The sequence below is a fragment of the Pezoporus occidentalis genome, unplaced genomic scaffold, assembly GCF_034315485.1.
Source record: "Pezoporus occidentalis ecotype Australia unplaced genomic scaffold, CSIRO_AGI_Poc_V1 ctg15, whole genome shotgun sequence".
Classification (NCBI taxonomy): domain Eukaryota; kingdom Metazoa; phylum Chordata; class Aves; order Psittaciformes; family Psittacidae; genus Pezoporus; species Pezoporus occidentalis.
Window position 1 is genome coordinate 8,251,127 of NW_026913316.1, and position 24,460 is coordinate 8,275,586.

The following is a 24,460-nucleotide window of genomic DNA, read 5'->3' on the forward strand; positions in this document are numbered from 1 at the left end:
ACACAAAGTTGGGAACTATTTGCTTTAAGATGATTGTAAGAAATGTTCTCACAGACCTGAGACCAAACAGCACTCTGACATTGTGAAAGTTCGATAATTTTGACATATTCATGCCTTAAATCTTAAATTCAAATAAGATGCAAGGCTACTAATGCTATTTAAATCTATTCTGTATTACTTCAGATTTCTCCCATTTCTTCATTTGAAAGCACGAAGGAATTGTTAATGTAGGGGAGGAAAGCTTTGAGGACCTGTTTCTCAGTCAATCTTTTGAAGCATACTTCCATCTCCTTACTTAAATTGAAGGGGAAATATGGCAGAACAAATCTGCCAAGGTTCTGCTTATCTCAAAAGCACCTATCTGAACAAATAGAACAACTAAGCAGCTTTCTGAAGAGTAAGAATTAGAAAGATTATCTTACTTTTGATGCTAACGTGTAACACAGAAATCCTCTCTTTTGCTTACCGTACGCATCTCAGATTAGGACCACTGCACAAGTACATGAGAAGAGATGGAGAACAGAACACTCTTTAGAGCATGCATAGGAAATTTATGCTAAACACACTGAGCACAGGGAAGAAAAAGGACAAAAAGAGAATTTACCAGTTCTCTTCAAAGTATGACTGCTGATTTCCCCCCCTCCCCCCAACTACCCTGCATATATTTACTATCAAGATAAGTGATTTGGGTTTTTTTTCCCTCCTATATGTGATCTGAACAAAGCAGCCATAAATGCAGAGGCACTGGAGAGCAGAGTGGGATTTCTACTGAAATTATTCATATGCCTACTAAGAGAGATATGGTATACAGAAAAAGCACCATTTTTTATTTTTTTTTAATCATAAAAGGTTAAATAAAAATAACTACAGATGTTCTAAAAATTCCACCTGAAAACTTCAATATGGGAAGACAGATTATTATAGACTAGTTAGAGCTGGAAGAGACCTTAAAGATCATCCAGTTCCAATGCCCCTGCCCTTGGCAGGGGCACCTTCCACTAGATCAAGTTGCTCAAAGCCCCATCCAGCCTGGCCTTGAACACTGCTAGGGATGGGGCATATTAGAAAAGAATTAAGTACTCCTGTAACTCTGAAAAGAGGAAGTCAACTACTATTCCTAATTCAAAGCTGGGACATAGAAGTACTATGTTTGTAAGTGGAGGACCACCCTTGTGAGACTACAGCTAAACAGTTACTGAGGAGGTTCCCTTTCAGCGGGGAACTCTGATGACAGCCACCACATTTGTGGTAACAGAAGCTAGAAGAAAACTGTTTGGGGGAAGCTTTTCTGTGGCCATGTCTGAAAGGTACTTAATACATCAGAGTATTTGAAATGCACATCACCAGAGGCACAGGGAATCTTTGCAGAAATCCTGTGTTGTCCACCAACATGCTACAACTGCTGAGCATGTGCTGTGGCAAGATGGGCAGGCTAAGGAGAGCCCACTGCCAGTCAACAAGTAGCAGTCACCCCACCACAAGCCTGCTTGAGGTAAGGGGTTTTGAGCCAAACACCTACAGGCTGCAGACACTCTCCATGTGCTGCTTCCTCGCCCCACATTCAGCAGGTAAGGGTCAGTAAGGTATAAACTGGAAATCAGACTGCCACTTCAGATTTCTGAAGCTGACGACTTGATGTGTGATGATTTTTACTGCAGTTTTCTGTGACCAACATATAAAATGACTCGTGGAATTAACAAGGTTAAAGTCATAGTAACTCCGAGGCCTGCCTACAGGCTTAGTCACATTACAAGCCATGGCACTTAAGTTTGGTTAACAGGATATCACAGCAGTAATCATAATTATAAAGTGGAAATGTATTTGGCTTTGTGTGTTCAGTGATGTGCCACGTACTTGCAAAAACTGAAACACTAAATCAAAAATGTGAAAACTTACTGGACTTTTACACAACACTTCTGATGCTCCTGCTTCTCACTCCACAAAAGGTTACCCACCTCTGATTTACAGCCTCTTGCTGGCAACGTCTTTAAAGGGATGTATTTCCAGGTTAGGAAATTGTTTCTGAGCTAATATAAACACACTTTTACACACCAACACCTCCCCCTGCCCTGAAAAGTGCTAGTTTGCTAAGATAAACTGAAGCAAATTCCAAACCATTCCCTGGTACACAGTAGAAAACTGAAAACAGTATTTTGCTGGCTTGTATCAGACAGATGCAAACTATTCTTGAGAAACAGTATAAAAGCAGGAGGGACTACAGAGCACCTAAGGAGCAAGAAATGCATCAATTACAAATGAAGACATTGTTACCCATCCCATCTTCTTCACTATCAATATACCCAAGGAATAAGTCTTCTCATATAACCAGTAAGCCCTTTTTTTTAAAGTCATCTTGGTACATTTCAATATCTTTCTGGTAAATATACCATACCATTATTTTCATAAATTCACTTTGACCTCGTAAGGTTTGCAGGGCTATCCAAAAACCGGGGGCAATGAGACAGGTAGATATTTAGATGTTTTATCTGCATTAATCCCACATCATCTCATTATGTTGCTAAAGTAGCAACATAATACTGCAATTTGTTAGCATTTCCCCCACTTTGCGTTCAAAACCTCTTGCATACTGCTGCAGAAATGATGCAGATAACACTGACTAGAGCAACTTGGAATAGGCAATCTAAAATGCTCGTAACAGCCAAATATAATTCCACACAAATTTTGCATGAGTCTAGGTTTAATTTGCTTTACAGGACAGTTGGCCAAACAACAACAATTATCATAAAAATATCCTCTCCATTAGGCAAATCTCATTTTTCTTTCCAAAAGAAAACTCAACGTATACTCTGAGCATTCAGTGGCTCATTTTCAAGATCAGCCCACACAGATTTTTCTTAACAAAAGAAAACAATTCAGTTAAAAAATGCAGACCAATGTAATGACATAGTCATATTGCTTTTGGCTATTAACTTTAAAAACCATGCCAATTTAGCTATTTTTATTTAGGTTTTATTAGAAAAAAGTAGCAGATCAACATTAAAGTTCAGAGTCTAATCTAAATATGCACTTGACAATGAAGCACATCTGAAAATGAAGTGAAAAAGGATCCCAGAAAACCTTCAGTTTGCCAATCCCCTGCTCCCTAATACACATATCTTTTCTTCTGGCTTTCTGTTGACTGAAATCAAACAAGAAGCAAAAGATTTATTGCTATGAAAATAAAACCGTGGTATAGCAGTGTGAGTCTTGGGCGCTAAGTGTGTTCCAGCAAGATAACTTAATAATTTAATAATGTACTTAAATCTTTTGTTTGGCCATGAAAGTCCGTAAGCTGACTGACCCAAGTATAAACTGAAACGGCAGGTTTAGACAAAAAAAAAAAGTTAGACAGCATGTTAAACCTCCAGTTTTCAAACAGTAATAAAAAGATACAATTCCAACAGCCAAGAAATTAAAATAAAAAAGAAGAAAAATGTTGATCTGACATTCGAGAGCTAAGTTTATTCTTATGCTCATCTTTGTTTGCGCCCAAAAGAATCTTAGAGTAGCCAGAAAGAAAAAAAAATTGTATTTATGGACTATCACACAATTGAAAAAGAGAAACAATTGCCTTTTGACATCATTATTTTTCCCCACTGAGGTATAAAATCTACATATAAATTTGATACTTCACTATAACAAACTGTACTTTTCATAGTTCTGATTTAGTTTCCATTAAACCCTGTTTACTTTTTGTTTTTAAACCACAGAATTCTTAATTCATGTTACTGAATCTGGTTTCCAGCTGTCTTTCATGTTTTTGTGTATCTATATTTAGTAAGTCTGGTTACCACTGCTAACCAGGAGAAAAATATTCTTGGAACTTTCTTCATTACAACAGCACTTTCAGCAGAGGTTACTGATGTGCAAGCAAACTACAATGATATGCAGCTCTTCAGAGAAACTATTTCATTGATTATGTTTCCACTGTCCAAACATTCTCTAAATTATCTTCTGGAAGAAACTCTTTCGATCTTGTAAACATCAGTGGGTGCAGTTTCACTAGTATGTGTGGAAGTTTCACGTCCTTATGCAGGAAGGCTGGCTCACAGCTACTTAAGAAGCTGCAGGAGTTCTAACAGCTGACAAACTGTGGATTCTGCCGCGCAGACGTTTCTTCAGTTGCTACTTAACAGTGTAGTCAAAGTATCAGCTGAGGTAGCCCAGTCAATCTTTGCTTTTCTTTAGAACCTCTCAGAATATTTCTGGAAGGGTGACATTGCGAAGCAGCCACTGCTGGGAGCGGCTGCCGTTGCAGTCTCTGATGCTGGGTACCTGGCTGTCTTCTTCGGTGGCTTTGTCCAGGCACTGGTTACTGTTCACATGCAACAGGGTTAATTTCTTGGAGACAAAATAAAAAGAAATTCGTTTTACAAAAATCTCCAGGCATAAACTAACCAACTGGTGGCCATTAGAATTCTTCCATAGGTAAGTAGGAACTAGACAAGACCCCATGGTCACTGACTCCAGATTCAAACCCCCAAGAACACTTAAATACGTTATTTGAAGTTGTAGATAATGAAAGCATTATGAAAACCAGAAAAGTCTGAACTTGTAAATGATGTTCTTTATCAAGCAATATCCACCATTCTTTAAATAGGATTATTGTGGTAAGATACACAATATCAATTATTAGTTATAATAGTAGTTTTGATCAGATTAGAATGAACACACTGAATATGTATTCAAATGTATGTTTTTTTCTCAGTTAGGGACATAAAACTGACCGTACACTATCTTCTTTTAGTACTATGGGTTTGTTTAGGTTTTTTTCAATATTTCCTTTTTTATACAACAAAAAAGGACATGTAGAAATTCACATACATATAAATCTTTTCTAATACCTACTAATCTTACTTATGCAATCACATTTCACAACTGCCTTTTGTAACAACTGATTCTGAATTAACAAGCCTGAGAACTATTTTTTCTAACTGTCGGAGTTCTTGACTGCACTACTCAATAACAAAATTGAGTTTTAGGGCTTGCAAATCAAATTAATGATGAATAGATCAACAGTCAATGACTCCTAGATCTGACAGTTCAACATAGGACCTTCAAAGTAAATTTGAACATTACGTACAGGAAAGAGAATGATTAAAATAAAGTTGCTTTAAGCATCACTACCTTAAAGGCATCACAATTTGGAATGTAAGATTTTCTTTATAATTTTGAGATGCTTTCTTAATTAGAACAGTTACTTCCTTTTAACCTTGTGTAAGATAAGGCGCCATGTGCTGAATTTGTCACAAGATTGTTAGTACTACCTTTTACTGGTCCAGTAGATAATTGGAACACTTTTCCAGTGTTGATCTCAACACTACACTAGCATACTATCTTTCTCCAGCTAGAAAATATTCTTCTAAAAGCTCCCCCAACGCTTACCAGCTAATTAAATCAATACAGACACACACTGAGCGACTACATGATAAAACAGTAGTAGAAGGAACATAATCCTGACGCTGTTTCCTGTTTTGACCGTCAAACAGTGGCCTCATGCTGGAATATGTTGCTTTGTAGGCTCAAGTAAAAACTCAGGTTGTTTCATTCTAATGTCACAAGTCATTAGAAGACTTACCACTGGATCATATTCCCAAAGCTGATTTCCTTTTAGATGGTGGCACTTGAGCATCGTTACTGGGCCATTAAGTTTGGACACATCTAAACACAAATCATCTGTTCGAATTTCTTTATTGGCAGTATATGAGAAAACCTAGACAGAAAAAGAATGAGAGGAACTGAAAAAAAAGAAACAGGAGGATCCCCAGTGTAGATAACCTCTGCATACTGGAAAACAATTCTTCACAAAAGTGCAACAACAACAACAAAAAGATGTAAAATAAATTCCAGAACTGACACCCAGAAAAAAGTGTATTAAAACCAGTAGTTTGGGTACAGGCATTTTGTTTTAAAGTAATGATAACCAATCAGGAGGTCTAACTAGAAGATGGTTCCAGAGAACCTATGGGAGATGAAGTCTAGCTTACAGCAGTCATCTCCTCCTCTCATTCCCTTTTTGGTGTGAAAGCTGGTCTAAAACCTATTGCAGTCATTCAAAAAATGACAAGTCCCCAACAAATCTTCTCATGCTTTTCCTCTTACAGTCATTTTCTTCAATGAGGGTTTCATGAACTTTAAGCATATTTTAAAGATAACTACTGAAAGAACCAAATAATTGTCCCGATGAGAAGTAGTGTTCCAAATAATTCAATATATTAAGATAATTAAACAATACAACTATCACCTGATTGCCACCCATTCCATGGCAGTTAAAGATTCCAACTTTCTCATTTTCTTTTCTTGCCATGTTATCCAGACATTGATTTGTCTCTACATTTCTTATCTAGAAGTGAAAAGAGCACATCACCAAAGGTAGTTATTTTTAGAAAACAACTAGGTCTGTAACAAACCAGCTCTCTTTGCTATACACCAGAAATTATGCAAATGAAATATCAAATACAGGAACCATACTACAACGATAGACCACTGTCCAAAACTCCCAAGCACATTTTCAAGCTACTGGGGTACAGAACTATGTTTGTTTCTTTGCTTTCTTCTGGGGATCTTTCCACACTGGGGACTCTTTTTGCTCAAAAACTCAGCTACAACAGAATGGACACAATTAAGTCTCCAGTCCAAAACCTTCAGAAGTTTTAAAGCACTCTCCAAGACATGGTGAGTTTAATTCCCTATGAAAGTAAGGGTGACTGGGTTCAATTTCCTCACTTCTTGAGTTACAGCTTTAATCCTTGTATCACTATATAGTAGGCGGCACGAATATCATATCTCCCGATAGTCATGCAGCAACATAAAAGCCTGCTCCCATTTTGTTAAAAGCATTTCTTTTAAAAACAAACATACAAAGGAACAGAGAAATGCCCAGCAAGGCTTAGGGATCACAGGAATTTGCTGGTCACTGATGAAAGTTTTGGGGGTAAAGCTCAGAGCAGTGTTTAGGCCAAGCCCTGGCTTGATCTGGTCTAGCTTTTTCAAGAAGAAACTCTGCACATACTCTACACAGAGAATGTTACACAGAATGTTATCCATAATGATACATTTCTGAAGGAATATTTCTGAAGCCCTTTTATTGGACACTAAGTACTGTAGTAAAAAAGCGAAAACAATCAAATTACAGAACTGTATGCCAAAGTTCATTTTTCTGCCCCACTGAAAAGCCAGATGTGTCATTTTGCAGATCACAGGAGCACAGGTGCAAGATACCTGAACTTTGCTGGAGGTAATTTGTTTGCACAACTCAGTTCAGAATACAAACAACTTCCTGTGCATTGTCCTTTACACAGGGTAGATAAATACACAGGATAAAATCTTACCTCTCCCAGAGAAAAGTAATGACGTGGAATTTGGGAATCAGGATAAACATTCTCCAGGTACCAGGAGAAAGGCTTGCACTGGAGCTTGCGTCTCAATCCAAGTCGTGATGATATGTCTCCATAGTCAACTTTAGTAACGCCTGTAGAAACAAAGTTTATTCTATAATTCCACTTAATACAAAAATCATCAGTATAATTCATTGCGTGCATGAAACGCTTTTTTTAGACAGTCATCCAAACACAAAGGAATGATTTATTTATTTAGTTTTCATGTAGCATTATGCTGTTTATATTCTCAGAGAGTATACGTCAGTCACTACCTGTGACTTCTCTTTCCAGATAATTATTCAAAAGATGGAATCACTACATCTGTGCTCACATGCCAATTTCTTACCTGTGGTTTCTGGAACAATTTGAATGCAGTTGATTACTAAGTTATCAAAAGGGAAAGGCTGAAACTGTTATAGTCATTAATGCCATTCTATCCCCTATGGCAAATGGGGTGCATATTTCTGCAGCATAACATAGCAGAATCCCTCTGTGGAGCAGGGAGAATTCCATTCTAATTTAATTCTGTAAGCCAGGTACGACATGCTGGACCCTTCATCATCTGTCTTGTTGGTTAATACTCAAGGATCACCTGCTAACAAGCTCAGGAATGTTGCACCCCAACTAGAAGGAAGTGCAGCAGGAGGGCCAGGAGACCTCCTTGGATGGATAAGGAGCTCCTGAGGAAAATTCAAATGAAAAAAGAGGCTTATAAAAAGTGGAAGCAAGGACAGGTGGCATGCGAAGAGTACAGGGATGTTGTCCTTGAAGCTAGGAACCAGGTTAGGATAGCTAATGCCCAGTTAGAATTAAACTTAGCTAGGGAGGTAAAGGATAACGAAGGGATTCTATGGGTACATAGCGAACAAAAGGCAGACTAGGGACAACGTAGGCCCCCTCCAGAAGCTCTCGGGAGAACTGGCTACACAGGATTTGGAGAAGGCTGAGGGTCTGAATGACTTCTTTGCCTCGGTCTTCACTGGCAAAGGCTCTGACCACACCACGCAAGTCTTGAAAGCAGATGCAGGGACTGTGAGAATGAAGACCTAGCGCCCACTGTAGGAGAGGATCTGTTTCAAGACCATCTTAAGAACCTGAACGTGCACAAGTCCATGCGACCCGATGAAATGCATCCATGGGTCCCGAAGGAACTGGCAAATGAAGTTGCTGAGCCACTGTCCATCATATTTGAAAAATCATGGCAGTCAGGGGAAGTTCCCAATGACTGGAAAAAGGGAAATATAACCCCCATTTTCAAGAAGGGGAAAATGGATGACCCAGGGAATTACAGACCAGTCAGTCTCACCTCTGTGCCTGGCAAAATCTTGGAGCAGATTCTCCTGGAAGCCATGCTAAGGCACATGAAAACCAACAAGGTGCTTGGTGACAGCCAGCATGGCTTCACTAAGGGGAAATCCTGCCTGACCAATTTGGTGGCCTTCTATGATGGGGCTACAGAACTGATGGACAGGGGTAGAGCAGTTGATGTCATCTACCTGGACTTGTGCAAAGCGTTCGACACTGTCCCACACGACATCCTTGTCTCTAAGTTGGAGAGACATCAATTTGATGGATGGACCACTCGGTGGATAAAGAGCTGGCTGGATGGCCGCCCGCAGAATTGTGGTCAATGGCTCAATGTCCGGCTGGAGACCAGTAACGAGTGGTGTCCCTCAGGGATCGGTGTTGGGACCAGTCTTGTTCAACATCTTTGTCGCTCACAGGTACAGTGGGATTGAGTGCGCCCTCAACAAGTTTGCCAATGACACCAAGCTGTGTGGTTTGGTTGATACGCTGGAGGGAAGGAATGCCATCCAGAGGGACCTTGACACGCTTGTGACTTGGGCTGGTGCCAACCTCATGAAGTTTAACCATGCCAAGTGCAAGGTCCTACACCTGGGTGGGAGCAATCCCAGGCACAGCTACAGGTTGGGCAGAGAAGAGATTCAGAGCAGCCCTGCAGAGAAGGACTTGGGGGTGTTGGTCTATGAGAAAATGAACATGAGCCCGCTTCAGTGTGCGCCTGCAGCCCAGAAAGCCAACCATATCCTGGGCTGCATCAAAAGGAGCGTGACCAGCAGCTCAAAGGAGGTGATCCTGCCCCTCTACTCTGCTCTTGTGAGACCTCACCTGGAGTATTGTGTGCAGTTCTGGTGTCCTCAACATAAGAAGGACATGGAACTGTTGGAGCAAGTCCAGAGAAGGGCCACGAGGATGATCAGGGACTGGAGCACCTTCTGTATGAAGACAGGCTGAGAAAGTTGGGGCTGTACAGCCTGGAGAAGAGAAGGCTGCGTGGAGACCTCATAGCAGCCTTCCAGTATCTGAAGGGGGCCTATAGGGATGCTGGGGAGGGACTCTTCATTAGGGACTGTAGTGATAGGACAAAGGGAATGGGTTCAAACTTAGGGGAAGTTTAGATTGGATATAAGGAAGAAGTTCTTTCCTGTGAGGGTGGTGAGACACTGGAATGGGTTGCCCAAGGAAGTGGTGAGTGCTTCATCCTTGGCAGTGTTTAAGGTCAGGTTGGACAGGGCATTGGGTGACATGGTCTAGCAGGAGGCATCCCTGGCCATGGCAAGGGTGTTGGAACTAGATGATCTTAAGGTCCTTTCCAACCCAAACCATTCTATGAGTCTATGTCAGGGATGAGTACGTTGTGCAGGGATGGGGCTGTGTCGAGGGCTGGCTGTGTCTCAGAGGTCCTCCTTACACAGTTGCAGGACGGATCTTTGCTGGGGAGCAGAGCAATCCACATCCCTGTGTACCATGTTGCAGAGCTAACCTCTGGGGTTGACCAGGAGGCATGGTCCTGGGCAACTACAGGACTGATCAGCCTTGGGTAGATATCAATGCCTTGCTCTGTCTTCTGATCTTTGCAAGGTCTCTTCTAGTCATTACAGCCACTATTACTAAATGGAGGGTCGTAGAATAGTTTGGGTAGGAAAGGACCTTCAAAAGTCAAAGTTGGAGCTGTTCAGCCTGGAGAAGAGAAGGCTGTGTGGAGACCTCATAGCAGCCTTCCAGCATCTGAAGGGGGGCTACAGGGATGCTGGGGAGGGACTCTTGTTTAGGGACTGTAGTGCTAGGACAAGGGGTAACAGGCTCAAACTTAAACAGGGGAAGTTTAGACTGGATATAAGGAAGAAATTCTTTCCTGTCAGGGTGGTGAGGCACTGGAATGGGTTGCCCAGGGAAGTTGTGAATGCTCCATCCCTGGAGCCAGGGGACAGAGCCTTGTGTGGCATGGTTTAGTGTGAGGTGTCCCTGCCCATGGTAGGTGGTTGGAACTAGATGATCTTAAGGTCCTTTCCAACCCTAACTATTCTGGGATTCAATGATTCTATCTAACTGCACAAGAAACAGTCAGAAAGCAGCCTTCATACAGGGAACTAAGCCTTTAATAATTCAGTATTTGTTCAATAGAACTGCAGCACTTGCAAGAAGTATGTTCACCATTAGGACTGTTATCTTTTTTTTTGGTGGCATTTTGCTTGCCTTTTTTCTGCTTTACTCTTCATTTATCAAAGTGCTCATTCTTCCTGTATCTTCCCACTCCTTGACGGTTATGTTAATTCCTTCTGAAAATTATTTTGTGCAAGTTCCATCTGCATATGGGTTGAGAATGGTGTGCATGATCAGTAGACACTTTCGCCCACCAGAATTAAGCAATATTGTCATTAATATTCTAATAACATTAATTAATAAAGGGTAAGAATTTCTAGTTTTCAGGCATCATGTTCTTTTTGTATTTTCCACACTAAACTCCATCTACACAGGCCAGAAGCAATACACTACCAGAAAACCCAAACAAAGGAAAAAGAACAAAACCAAATCCTAGCAATTTAAATTCCCCTCACAGACCACAAATATGGCTCAACTGGCCACAACACTAGAGACCTCCAGCTGCATACATTTTTCAGGAATCCTTCTACTTAGACGACTGTGAATTACCTCCCCATTTTTTGACCTTTTGAAACTGAGTTTGAGTAATTTCTAAGTTGGCATACTGTTATTAAATCGACTTGCCAGCAGATGGTGTGTTTCTACTCAATTAGGAGAGATAATGGCACAATTTCCGCTAAACGTTTGTAAATATCAATAAAAACATTAGTATTTTCAATATTCCAGAGGGAAAAAAAAAATGTTAGCCAGGCTTTTAATTTAAAAACAACCCAAAAGCAACAACAAAAAAACCCCAACAAACCAAACCAAACCAAAAAAAAACCAAACAAAACCCAACAGAAACAATCCCAAAACACTCCAAACCCTAAAGACGTTTTAACAAAGATGCCAGATTCTAGTAAAGGAAAGCTTGTTTTTTTAAATGAAATTTTGAATAGTGTGAATGAAATATCTCTTGGAACAGAATCCCAGAAAGTTTCAGGCTGTGCTTTTCAGTCACAAAATAATTCCCAAAACCAAAACCGCAAGACAAACAAACTGCCCTGCAAAACACTGCCCGTATCTTCACAAAAGCAAGTATTTGCTCTACACCAAAAGGAGCACTCTCTCAAAAAGTAATGAAGTAAGAAGAGAAAGGCTGTACCAATCAACCACAGCTAAGTATGGAGTTCTTCATTTTTCAGTGATCAAAAAGCAGCTGATGGATGAAACAGTTATGCCATCCTCACAACAGCCTTAAGATATTCAGAACTCATTCATCAATTTCCTACTGACCGTAAGAAAACAACACTGTTAAGGCTTTGTCACATCACTGAATAGCAGTAAGAATTAAAGTTGTACTCAAACAAATACAAAGTGATACTTGAAAGCACATACAAGTATTTTGTTTCTTAAAATAAATGTCACTGCCTAGAAAGAAAAGTGCCAGCTGCTTTTCCCTCCATTACAATTGTGTATTATATTCCATTTAATCATTTTTAGACTAAAAGACTTAAACTTCTCTCTGAAGTTAGACCTGCACCAAACCATATAGTGCACATAGACTACAGTTAGCATGAACTTAGCAGATGGACTGAGTAGCAAAACCAGTATAGTTGCTGTAGGGTTCTCCTCTAACAAGGCTGAATCACTCTATTTCCTAAGTTTCTATGCATACTACCTGATGTGTACTACTCAAAACTAGACTGAGTGTTCCTATACATATGCACTATACAGTTACGTATGGTTAACAGTTCTGGGGGCAAAAGCTTCAACCCAAACACAACCAACTCAAAGCAAACTAGGAAAACTGCAACGTATAAAAGGTATAAAAAGCAAGTACATGACTAAATCATGATTCCATCCACAAACCATTAAAATTCATATACACAGTAATATATACCTTCCATTGCTTTAGTACACTTTAAAGGCTGAGAAAAACAAACAAACAAACCAAAACACCTAAACCAAACAAGCAAAAAATCCCCAACAAACCACAAAGCAAGAATGAGATCAAATCTTCCTCCCAAGAGACAATTATGCCAGACTCTTACAAGTATGTGCCTCATGAGGAGGAATCATGACCACTAGTTGTTCTTTCAAATACTTGGGTTTGGTTGATTTAAAAAAAAAATTAAAAAAAAAAATAAAAAAATATCAGAAACAGTATTTAACAGTACTTGTCACTGTTGCTTTTAACCAGACAATGCTGGCTTTTTCCCCCATCTCCCCACCCCTACCCCCATCCCAAACCCCAATTACATTAACAGCCTGGACCTCACTGATGATTCCATGTCTCACAGCTTGTTATTTGCTGCAGGACAATTTTATGCCTTTTCTTCTGACACATACGCCTAAAGCTGCACTCTGAAATATATACTGATAAGGTAAAAAATCCCACATCAAACTATCAAATCACACCATCAGCAGTTCTTTTGAACAAATGTAAAATCTATCTCAGCACTTGCTTGTGCTGTCAGTATTCTGTTTGGTATGCAGTATTAGACTGCTCTGACTAGTAATATATAATTGTCTCTTTATACCTTTACAAAAAACATACATCTAATGCTGTCTCATGAGTACTCTTTCAGTTTCATTTTTTCTTTAAGCTTCCCATCAGCCATGTTGCAACAGATCTGCCATCCTCAAAATTTCAAAAGGGCTGAAGATTTTCTTGCCAAGTTCAATATGTGGCAATATATTTATGCTAAACTGCTTTGGGAAAAAAAAAAAAAAGGAAATGTTTTCATCATGATTATAAATTGCTCAATCATGTTCAGAAACACAGTAGGAAAACTGTTTCACCTAAAGCTAGTCTGTAAAAATCATAGAACCCATTTTTATTTAGTATTATGAAACTCAATAAGCAATAATAATTTTAAATGAATTTGAATGCCTACATTATTTGCATTCCCAATTAATGCTAATACGGCATACGAGCTGAAAACAAGAGCACATGGAATCATTCAGTACGTATTTTGAACACAGGCTTAGCTACACTGCAAGATGTGGTCTCAATCCCTTCTCTGTCCTCCCTATCAACCGTGAAGAAAGACGTTACCCATTTCCAGTCTGTACACATTGACTTCCCATGCCTGGCTAGAGACAAGTGCATGCAGCATTAGAAGCTAGGCATACTGATGCAGCTTTTAGGATAACATGTTTACGTCTCTGTCTCAGGTAATTCTGCAATGCTATTTTCTCAGGCTGTCTGCCTGTCCACTTGGACCCAATGCCATGGAAGATAACCTCTGGGCAAACTTCTGGTCAACAATAAAATTAATTTCCCTACAAGCTAGAAAGGCTCTACCCAGGCTCACCAGTTGGGATGTGAGAGGCTGCTGAATGCCAAAGATGCACACTGAACAAGGAGCGGGCGGGTGCACGTAGGAGCTGGAACCCACTCACACACAGCATGGGGAAGCCACAGAACCTGAAAGTATCCACACTTCATCTTTAGATTAAGGATACCAACAAATTCTACAACTGTCTGTTTATCATTCATTACTAGTTAGAAAGTCAGGCTGGCATACCACAGCTACCTCCCCCTAATGCTTTGCAGCTGCTGCTGCAGAAAGGGGCAGCTTTCTCCTCAGCCTCAGACTCCTGTCCTGCACACAGGTGCTAACATAACCAGTAGAGAGCCAGCCCACAGAACAAGCAATCCTGAAAAGTTCAACAAATCAAAGCAGTTGACATAGATGAACAATCAAATGACTAAGGGGAGGTGAATCCCTGTCACCCACTGTGAAAAGCAAGGCACTCTGCCCTCACAGCAAGCTGTTACACTGACATCATCAACTTATAAAATCTCACCATGGACAATCTAGTCCTAGTATTTCAGACTGGAGAAAGTAATGAAAGGCCAGCACGAGAAATAATGAAGTGGCAGAGTCCACTGAACAGAATGACTGGAGACAGGAATCAGACTATTCACCTGCACGTGCTGGATCTGTTTTCTGAAAGCCTAAGAGGAAATGGTCTGGGAAACAGCTCTCTGCTGTAATGCATGACTGTGAGGAAAACTGTTGGCTAATGAGAAAAGACTACAGCTAGTGCCATTACTGCCATGGAGAATAGCTGTTTCGTGCAATGAGATAGGCTTGATTTTGGCTGAGTAACAGCTGCTGCAACACTTTCCTGCACAACCGCCATCTGTAGCTAACCACTTTAAGCAGAGAGATGGCTTCTAAAATGCATGAAAGCTTAAAACAGACAAGTAACAATTTCTGCTAGGCTGTATTTACTAAAGAAAAAAGGATTACAGGCTTACTTTTCAAGAGGGCAGCTTTCCATTTAACTACATTACATCAACAGTAGAAAGTCTCTTGAGTTCCTAATCATACTAGCAGTAAGCTTTTTTTTTTCACAGACAACACAGATTACATGAAGTGGGAAAGCTACCTGAGAATCTTAGGTTTGCTTTTCTGGACCAGTCCCTCTGTGACTCAGTCTTAGGGGAGCAGAAGAGAAAGGATATAAAGGAGCAAAAAAAATTTCTTGTTAGCTAGGCTCAATGATGCCTGGCAGTATATTACCTCCTCCAAAATCCAATTTTCTCATCCATGCCAACTAACAAGAAAAAACCTGGATGCACAGAAGATTGGCTGTTTTCCTTGTTCGTCTGCACCCTTTCTTGCAAACAAGCATCAGCTTAAAAATCCTCACCTTGCTACTTGCAAGAACTTGTGACACTGTCACAGTAATACTGAAAGTACACACTGTACTAGCACAGAGTTTCACAGACTGCATACTGTACTCTGCCAGAGGATCACTACATCATCCTTCTGCAAGAACTAAACATTTACATTTTTATATTAGAAGGATACCTGGAAAAGCAGAGTATGGGTATATGAGCTAATGCAGCAGAGATTGCCCGAGTTCTTATTGGCCAGAAAGACTGAAGTTTACACTGATGTTATTTTGCTGTGAAAAGGTTAAGATCAGGGTCTGCAAGGCTCTGATAAGACTGGATATAGTAGAATAACACCAGCAAGGTGTTTGTTAACTTCCCAAAATAGTAGTCCTTTCTAGTTAATACCTACTGGCTCTCACAACTTACATGGATCTGGGGAGAGGCATAAGTAGCATTGAGTATCTGTATCTGCTCGTTCTCTGAACAACATCAGAAAGAGTGATCCACACTACTAGACACTCTCTTCACAGCCCAGGAAACAAATCAACTTCAGAATAACCCAACTTATTCAGGTATTATATGATCCTGTGCTTCAAACACTAGGAAATTCTAGTGTCTTCATTGCAGTGTCAATATGGGTATCGGTACACAAATGAGATTGTGCGCCAGCCGGCAGGCGCAGATGCTCTGAGAGAAGCTTGGCAAGCACACATCCCTATCCAACACTCATTCAGGCTATTAGCATACAAACTATGCAGACAAGCGCCTTTTGAAAGAAAAGAAAATATACAGTGCAGTTATAGATAATTGCTGAAGTTACTTTCACCATTTCAAAAATCTTACCATATTCTATTTTAAATTAAATTCCTTTTCTCCAACAAAGAACCCATACATATACCATTATACTGCAAAGCTGTGAAATAAAGTCCCATCAAAATAACAATCCTACAAAATTCAGTGTAACTCTCTGTAGCTTACACTTACCACATGAAATGGAATGACTATACAGATTATATATAAACTAACAAAGCCTGATCATGGTGTTCATTAATTTATATTTGTTTTTAAGAATTATTTTTATAGTTAGGCATTCCAGCTACTCAGTACAGTTTAGAATCTACCTTGACATGGATGTATAAAACCAATCTTAACCGAAAATGACTGCATCTATTTATATACAACTTTCCTGAATATCTGTCTTGTTTGAATTTATAATGCTTCATTAATAACAACACAGAGCAGTAATCATAAGCTGTTAGCTTCTGATTTCGCCTACAAGGCTTTGACTAGTAGCAAGAATGTTTTTTTTTCCCTTAAAAAAACACCCAAACTTACAGTCTTGAGCAATGTGTTCTCCTAAGACAAAAAAAACACCATAAATCCACACTGTCACTTGTCCCCATAAGCATTCTTAAAATCTGTAATCTAAAATTTGACGCTGTTCAGACTCATACTGCATTGTATTACAGCTTTTAAATTTCAATACTACTGCAGGTTTAATAGGCAAGTCAAAAGGAAATACTAGTTTTAAAGATGTCTTTGGAAAAGCAGACATGGCATACAGAACTACCACTTGGTATTTAAGGTCAAACGTCTCTAATGTCTCAAGTATTTAGAAAGGACGTCTGATGCCACCCAAAGCTTGTCTCGTCTTTTTAAAAGTGACAACAAAAACATCCTGTAGTGGAAAGTAACAATTCAGTATCTCCCAAGGTTCCTTTCTTTTCCTGATGGTTTTTGTTTTTTTTTCTCCCAGAAAGTTTGAGTTCATCGGAAATTCAGCCACGTATTTTACATCCTCTTGTTTACTTAACACCGATTTTAAGAAACATACTAAATACCACCATAGTCAAGTATATTGGCAACTTGCCCCTACACTCTGGATAGTGAAGTGCAAACTCCACCAAGTCAAATGATGTTAACTTCTGCTACTCCTGCTACAGCATTTCACTTCTGATCTATTCGACCTGGAATGCCTACAACACAGAAGTCAGAGGTTGAACTCTGGCACATTATGAAATATATTAGGATGGCTAGTTTTTAGCACTATGGGTGAGCTCTTTGATGTTCCGCTGAGCTTTAATTCTATTGCATAGGAAGCTCATTCATAAGTTATGTACATGTTAAAAAACAAAGACTATTTCAGGGCATATTTTCTGGCTAACAAAATTATTTTTCAATTAAGACCTTCCTTTGTGTACATCTTACTTGAGCTTTGTCTGACAAACTTCAAAGCAGTAATATTTACTCATGTTCCTTCCCAGCAGTAATAACATTAAAATTCTTAACAGGTATTTCTCATAACCAAAGACCTGCTCACCTGGGGAAATGATGTAAAAAAAGTTTTTGAACTCATCCATCCAGACTTCTGCAAGCCGCCTGTTATTTTTGTTGATTATCTGCCCTGTACCTCCTGGAAATGTGTACGGTGTTGCTTTTCTGAACACGTGCCCGACGTGTGAGCAAGTTACAATTTCCAAAGTGCCACCACACTGCCAGATCTGAAAGTGACAGAACAATTAGCTTCAAGTTGTTAAAAAAAAAGTTTAAAAATGTTAATCACTTGCTTCTGCTCAAGTTGAAGAAACAACATTAGTTGAGGTCTAGAACAAATACATATACTGCACAGGAGAGGAATATATGCCTGCTTCCTGCTCAAGAGATAAAGATACTCATAAGCCTGGGTAAGGTCACATACGAAAGAGTACATCAGGCCTCACAGCAGTAATGCACCAGCAAGAGACTACTTTAGAGAACTGGGCAAGCTGACAGCGAAGGAAAATGCTCACATGAATCACAGGAAGTAACAGGTGGTTACTGTTTCTGTCCAGAAGCATCCATTATAAAATAGAATCTCCATGTAAAAAAAACACATATACTTCCCAAGTACTTTGGACCTCTACCTCTAAACACGCAGATTCAGAAAGCTGAAGTACTTCAGAGGTACCCACCTACACACTCTGAACTGATAAGGAAAACAAAAGGAAATAGGAAATTTGGTAGGAACAAAAGTGAGAACAGCTCTGGCTAAGTCTGCATCCAAATGAACACATGCAATCATTCAGTTAGGAAACAGCAAGGAGAGTTGGTACAGAAGCACACATTTCACTGACGTATTAAACCATGCACTGATGGTATCTAACTTATGCTCCCCCATTAGCTTTTCTAACAACTCCTTTTAACACACATACATTCATTCTTCAGAATGAGCACCCCAGTATTTTGATCTCTGCAAACTATTCACCATGCACTTTTCACTGACAAATAGAGTCTTTGTGTATCACCACTGGAGGAACTTGACAGGAAGTAAAGTGCTAACTGCAACATGAGAGGACACTGATGCAGGCAGCAGATAAGATTTTTTTGCAGAACTCAGGATGCACTGTCCTGAGTAAAAAAACACTGAAGAGTTTTACCTACCCTGAAAGAAATTTCTAAGTTTTCTCCACCCCAAATATCCATTCCAGCATCATATGTTCCAATTTCCTGAAAGTAATCTCTGTCTATTGAAAAAAGACCTCCTGCCATTGTAGGTGTCCTGGGATGGGGCAAAAGAAGACAAAAAAAGTAAGTGTCAGTCACTAAAAACAAATACATTTCACACTTTCAATGACAAAATAGCTTTTTATTTCTCAAGTTCCCAACACATTCCTTCTCACTGGCTTCCATCCAAATTCAGTTAATGTACTTCCTAGCTCAAAATTTTCCAGAGATGGAACCAGTTAATGACAGTTCTCCTTACGGAAGTCCACACAGGGAAACAGTCCATAGAAAAGCTGCTGCCATTCCTGAGAAAGACTTCTGTCTCCAATGGTGATCATTTGTAAAATATCAAAACAGTTTCTTACAGGAAATCTATACTTCTGGCAACTGCTCGTGAAAGTTATGGGGTCCATGAAGTGGCCTGCTTGCTTTCACTATTACTGCTTTGTACAAGAAAATTATACAGTCTAGATTATACATCTATTATACATATTCTTTACAAATTCCTTAGTGGTATGGAAAATAAAACTGTGCTGGCTTCTCCTGTGCTGGGTTTCTCCCAGACTTCTATCTTTTTTTGGTCAACAATTACATACTAGCCTATATATTAGGCTAACAATACAACTCTGTAGTTCAAGTATATGAGTTATTTACACTTTTAGCACAAATTATTTTCTACTACTAGCCATTTTCTTGAAACACTTTGGGCTTTTTCTGAAAGACACCTAAAACACAAGCTAGGTCACAACCTAACTAAAAATTTATGTTGCTTCCTTCCCCTAAAAAGGAAATCAGGGTGCATGTGTGTCACAATTTGCCATATAACGAGAAAACCCTTATTTCTTAAATGAAAATCAAACAAAAAACAGTAAAGGCCATATCCTCAACTTTATGGTAAGTAAGGTTTGTCCACTTTCAGAACTGGCCAGTAAGTCTACAATTGTTAAAAAGTACACATGACACACAAATTCTCTTTCTTACTACCTAAGATGCTAAGTTTATATATGTATGCACACACACAAATACACAAACATACCATAAATAGATGCATCTTTTCAAAACACTGTTTACTTTGTTAGAAAAGAGATTTCAATAAAAGCCCCTGCATCAGTATAAAAAAAACTAGTTAAAAGATAGTAATTAATTGCTACCAAAAGTTACCAACAACCAAGCCATGTAAAAGAACTTTTATGCTGTTCCTTTGATCAGTCAAAAATGATGCTACAATACAATTCATTAAGTACTCACAAGATTAACCTAGAAAGGATACAAGCAAACATCAGGTAAACATTATAACTCATTTAATAATTTCTCGTTACCTAACAGGAAGAGTTCGGTCTCCTTTCCGTCGATCCATCTCTCTCTGAGGAACAGGATACCAACGAAAGTTCAGCTTCCAGTTGAATCCACCATAGGTCATGTCAGAACCTGCCATATATTCGAAGGTGTCATCGCTAATTACATCAATGATCGGACACACTACTGTCCTCCTAGGGAAAGGAAAGAACCAAAACCTATTCATTAAAGTGTCCAGAAAGGTGGGGCTTTTGTTGCTTTGGTTTGTTTGGGTTTTGTTTTTAACATATACAGTTTAAATTTTTATAATGCCATCTCTTAACAACGGTACTCAATAGACTATTGCCATGATAATTCTGTCTTGCTAATTACAGTTAATTAATCTAAAGGAAAATGTGTTTTTCTAATAAAATTTTGGCAATACTAGCTCTTTTTTTAAAATAGCATTTGTATTATTACCATAAATAAATATTCATCCCTTTGCAGATGGAAAAATTGATTACAGCTCTCAGAGCCACACAGTGATTGTACAGAAAAGGAGGTTTTCTGTTTCTAGTTAAGTAGTCAAAGTAACTTACATGTTTTGAAATTAAAACTTGGTCATTAGCTCTGGGAAAGTATTCTTATATGCTTTCAGGACTAAGAAATTTTAGGCATTACTAACAAAGTAGAACTACTGCAATAAGTTTGACAGAAAGAGGCTTTTTTGTCCACTGTCCTGATGTTGCTAAGACACAAACTCGCAGAAACTAATTCTAATCATCATAAGTAACCATCCTCAAGCAGGCTTTCTCTCATGGAAAGCTCAGTAAAAAGATTCAGCAGTTGCAACTAAATTTAAAGGACTTATTTAGTTGAGCCATTTGCACAAATTGTAAAAATTTATGTAGTCTCAAAGAAAGTCTATTAATGATAACTTAAAGGTTAGTATTATGTCTCAGCACAATGCTGAACAAAGATTCTTTACTAACAGCTTTTTTATTGTGTAATGCTATATTATATAATATTTCATTTTAAAGTGATTTTTATCTACAACCATAAGAACAAAATAGAGATCTGTAACACCATATTTAATATCTAGTCTATTTAATATGCTGTTTACTAACAGATGTTAGGCAACTACAGGGTTACTGTTTAGATATATGAATGTTTTATAAAGCAGACCATTCTTTCACTTTCTTTTTTCCCCCTCAACACAATTTCCATCACACTATCATGGATATAAGTTGTGAGTATTGACTTATGATAGAAACCTAAAGCTATGATACTGCAGTAGATGAGTATGATTCTAGTAAGTATTCTAACTGTAGCAAATATACGTCAGTAGAGAAGACAAAGTACAGATTTCCACAATACAAATATGTTACAAAACAATCAAATAAGAACCTGAAAACAGTAAATCTGACAGTTCTTGCCAACAGTGGTGGTGTTATATGAGATCAGGGCTCCATTTATTCCTCAATAATATCTTCCCAAATTCATGAAGGAATGAGTAGGGCTTCAGACTGCTTTCTCAACTACATTCATGCTTACATCTTCCGTTGTGCAATACATTATGCCATGCATCCCAATGTAAGTTTCACTTTAAACCAAGTTTTACTTTTTAAAAGTTGTTCTGAATTAGCCTTTTATCCTTACACCAATGAGAATTTATCCAGCTGTTCAGAAAGCAGATATTGCTTGTAGGCTGCATTGTAATCCTTAGAACATCTCTTAATAACTGAGAAAACCGACATGGACCAAGAAGTGGATAATTACCTGTCAGCTTTGATCCTTGCCAGCAGAGGCTCAAGCCAGCCTACTGTACATTCACAATGAGCATCCAAGAAGGTGATGACCTGGCCTTTAGAAGCAGCAGCCCCCTTTAATCTGGCTCTAATCAATCCAGAACGCTGTTCCATTCGAATCACATGAACAGGTACTTTTAGTTTTTTCACATAATTCTCCAATGGTCTTTTCAAGAAGTCTGCAAAGAATGATCAAAACCATGAGAACTGTCAGTCACGTAGTTCAGCAGTATTTTTTCTTCTTTTTTTTTTTTTTTAATAAGAAGAGAATTAAATTAAGAGATGTTTCCTCATTTATTTTCTATCCTTTTCCTACTTTCTTACTTTCTCAGCTAGTTTCCTCTGATGCTTATTCTACACTTTACAATATGCCCTTCCACATCTCCATGTGTTTCACTTTCTAGAGCAAGAAGTTCTTCCTCCTTTTCATTTCTTCACTATGGAAAACACAAAAATGAAGAGAGTGTAGAATGTTTACACAGAAAGCAGATGGAATAGGCAAGTTCTTATTTTGGAGTAGATGCAACTCTTACTTTCAAAGACATATGCATAAGTGCTCTTGGACAAAACACTACCAAGAAAATATAGAAGATGATCCAACTAGCTGAACATAAATTACCTCCCTCAGGAATGTAACTTCCACGTAATTTCTTTGCAAGCCGTTTAAAACATGATCAAGTTAATTTTTCAGTTGTGTTTTCTCTAGTTTTTTCTAGCTAATATTTTTTTCTGTTAAATTATCACTGTAACACCTCGAAACATAAATAAGGACAAAATCATATACACATAAATGACTAACATCAACAAGCCTCAGCTTAGCTGAAGAACAAATTATTCAAAATAGAACACCCATAACTGACTATCATATGCCTAGAGACTTAAAATTACTTGCATTACAAAGAGTTATTAGACTATGATGGATGATGCCAAAGGAAGAACGAAGAATTAAGGGAGAATGCAGTTGACAGCCACAGAAACAAAATTCTGCAGTAACTTGCAGATTTCAAATCTTCATAAAAAGAAAAAAAAGGCAAAACAGTCTTATAACACATCTATGGAATATATTAGATTATACGCTCAAAGCACATGGGAGTTGTACTACAATAGTGCGAAGCCTCTAGCACGATTTAGCATAAGATAGTAAGAACTCATATGAGAATAAACTGGGCAGGGGGAGAAGGAGGGGCAGAGGGGGGTAGAAGAAGCACCACATGAACTCTTAATGGCTGTTTTGCAAATCTCAAGAGGCAGACCTGACCTGGGGGTGATTACCATTCCTTAGCACTGCTCCAGATGAATGAGTTCTAATTGCCTCTTCATTTCTTCTTTTGTGCATTTTTGGACTGTCACTAAACCCCACAGAAATAAGTTATGACATCTTGAAAGCTCAACTGTGCTAGAAAAGCCTAAGCAGTTGATAGATCTTAAATATTTGTCCCCAGAGAAACTCAAAACAAGTAAATTCTTATTTTGCATATTAACAGAGACTGAAATGAATAAATGTTTATTAGTACAAACCAAGTGTACATGTCTGAGCATTTTGTAGGCCTTTTGAAATTGAACAGAGAGATCATTTGGCTGATTGACTATGTAGCAAATATAATCTCACCTCTTACAGGGTGGCTTTCCAAAGCCACTAATTCAAAGGAACTAGTACTATGGTAAATGTTATTGTTTTAATAAGCTTTCATGATATACACAAATTGAATAAAACAGTGAAGCACCCCTCTCTACGCTAACCATCTCATGAGCAAGTCACACAGATCAGTATGTTTCTCTGCACATTTCAGGTATAGTACTGACAAGTTTTTAAAGCAATTTTAACTGCTTTAAGCTGAATGAATACGGGTTGGAACATGGTTCTTGAATGCACAATTAATGGTAAAATTCTGCCAGGAGGAAGAGAGAAGGAAAGATTTCAATAATACAACTGCAGCAGTCAAGAACTAGCATAAAGCAGAAAGTTACACTTTTCCGGCAAAATAAAAAGATAAAAGCTTGATATTTTATCCGTACAAAAGCATGGAAAAATAACACAGGCATCAAGATTTCTGATGTTCCTCTACTACAAGCAGTCAGGATTTAATGCTCAAATTTAAGTAGCATATTTTCTCTCCAGAGCACTGTCTCTTAGAGTGACACACATCCCTCACAAACTGCTCCCTTAGTTTAAGTAGCAACAGTCTAGAGATTTGGACCAGTTGCACATCCAGGAACTAGGAATAATTTCTTCTAAGTTGACACTTTTTCTTTAAAAGAAAGCATGCAATATATTTTGGCCTACTAGGAATGCCAGAATCAAGCTGCAGAGATTATTTTCTAGACAAACCTACTGGTTCCTCTGTATACTACATTCTGTATTAAAAACAGTAAATAAAAAGTTTGATGCATTACAGTCAGCTGTTTACAAGTGACCTAGAATGATTGCTGAGTAAATTTTTAGCACTGCCTCATACACTTCCAACAGAGTAAGCTTTGACAGTATTTAACCAAAA

At 38.6% G+C, this 24,460-nt stretch overlaps 1 protein-coding gene across 3 annotated transcripts in view; it reads right to left on the minus strand.

Moving 5' to 3' along the window:
• Positions 1-2,680: 2,680 nt before the first annotated feature.
• GALNT1 (polypeptide N-acetylgalactosaminyltransferase 1) overlaps positions 2,681-24,460 on the minus strand; it is an 86,499-nt gene continuing 64,719 nt past the window's right edge. For all 3 annotated transcript variants that reach the window (XM_062610955.1, XM_062610953.1, XM_062610956.1), the window contains 8 exons: positions 21,937-22,144; positions 20,202-20,372; positions 18,820-18,937; positions 17,720-17,900; positions 7,332-7,471; positions 6,245-6,343; positions 5,579-5,713; positions 2,681-4,341 (listed from right to left, as the gene is read on the minus strand). In XM_062610955.1, coding sequence (XP_062466939.1) covers positions 4,195-4,341; positions 5,579-5,713; positions 6,245-6,343; positions 7,332-7,471; positions 17,720-17,900; positions 18,820-18,937; positions 20,202-20,372; positions 21,937-22,144 — 1,199 coding nt within the window. In that variant the 3' untranslated portion in view covers positions 2,681-4,194. The remainder of the gene's footprint in view (positions 4,342-5,578; positions 5,714-6,244; positions 6,344-7,331; positions 7,472-17,719; positions 17,901-18,819; positions 18,938-20,201; positions 20,373-21,936; positions 22,145-24,460) is intronic.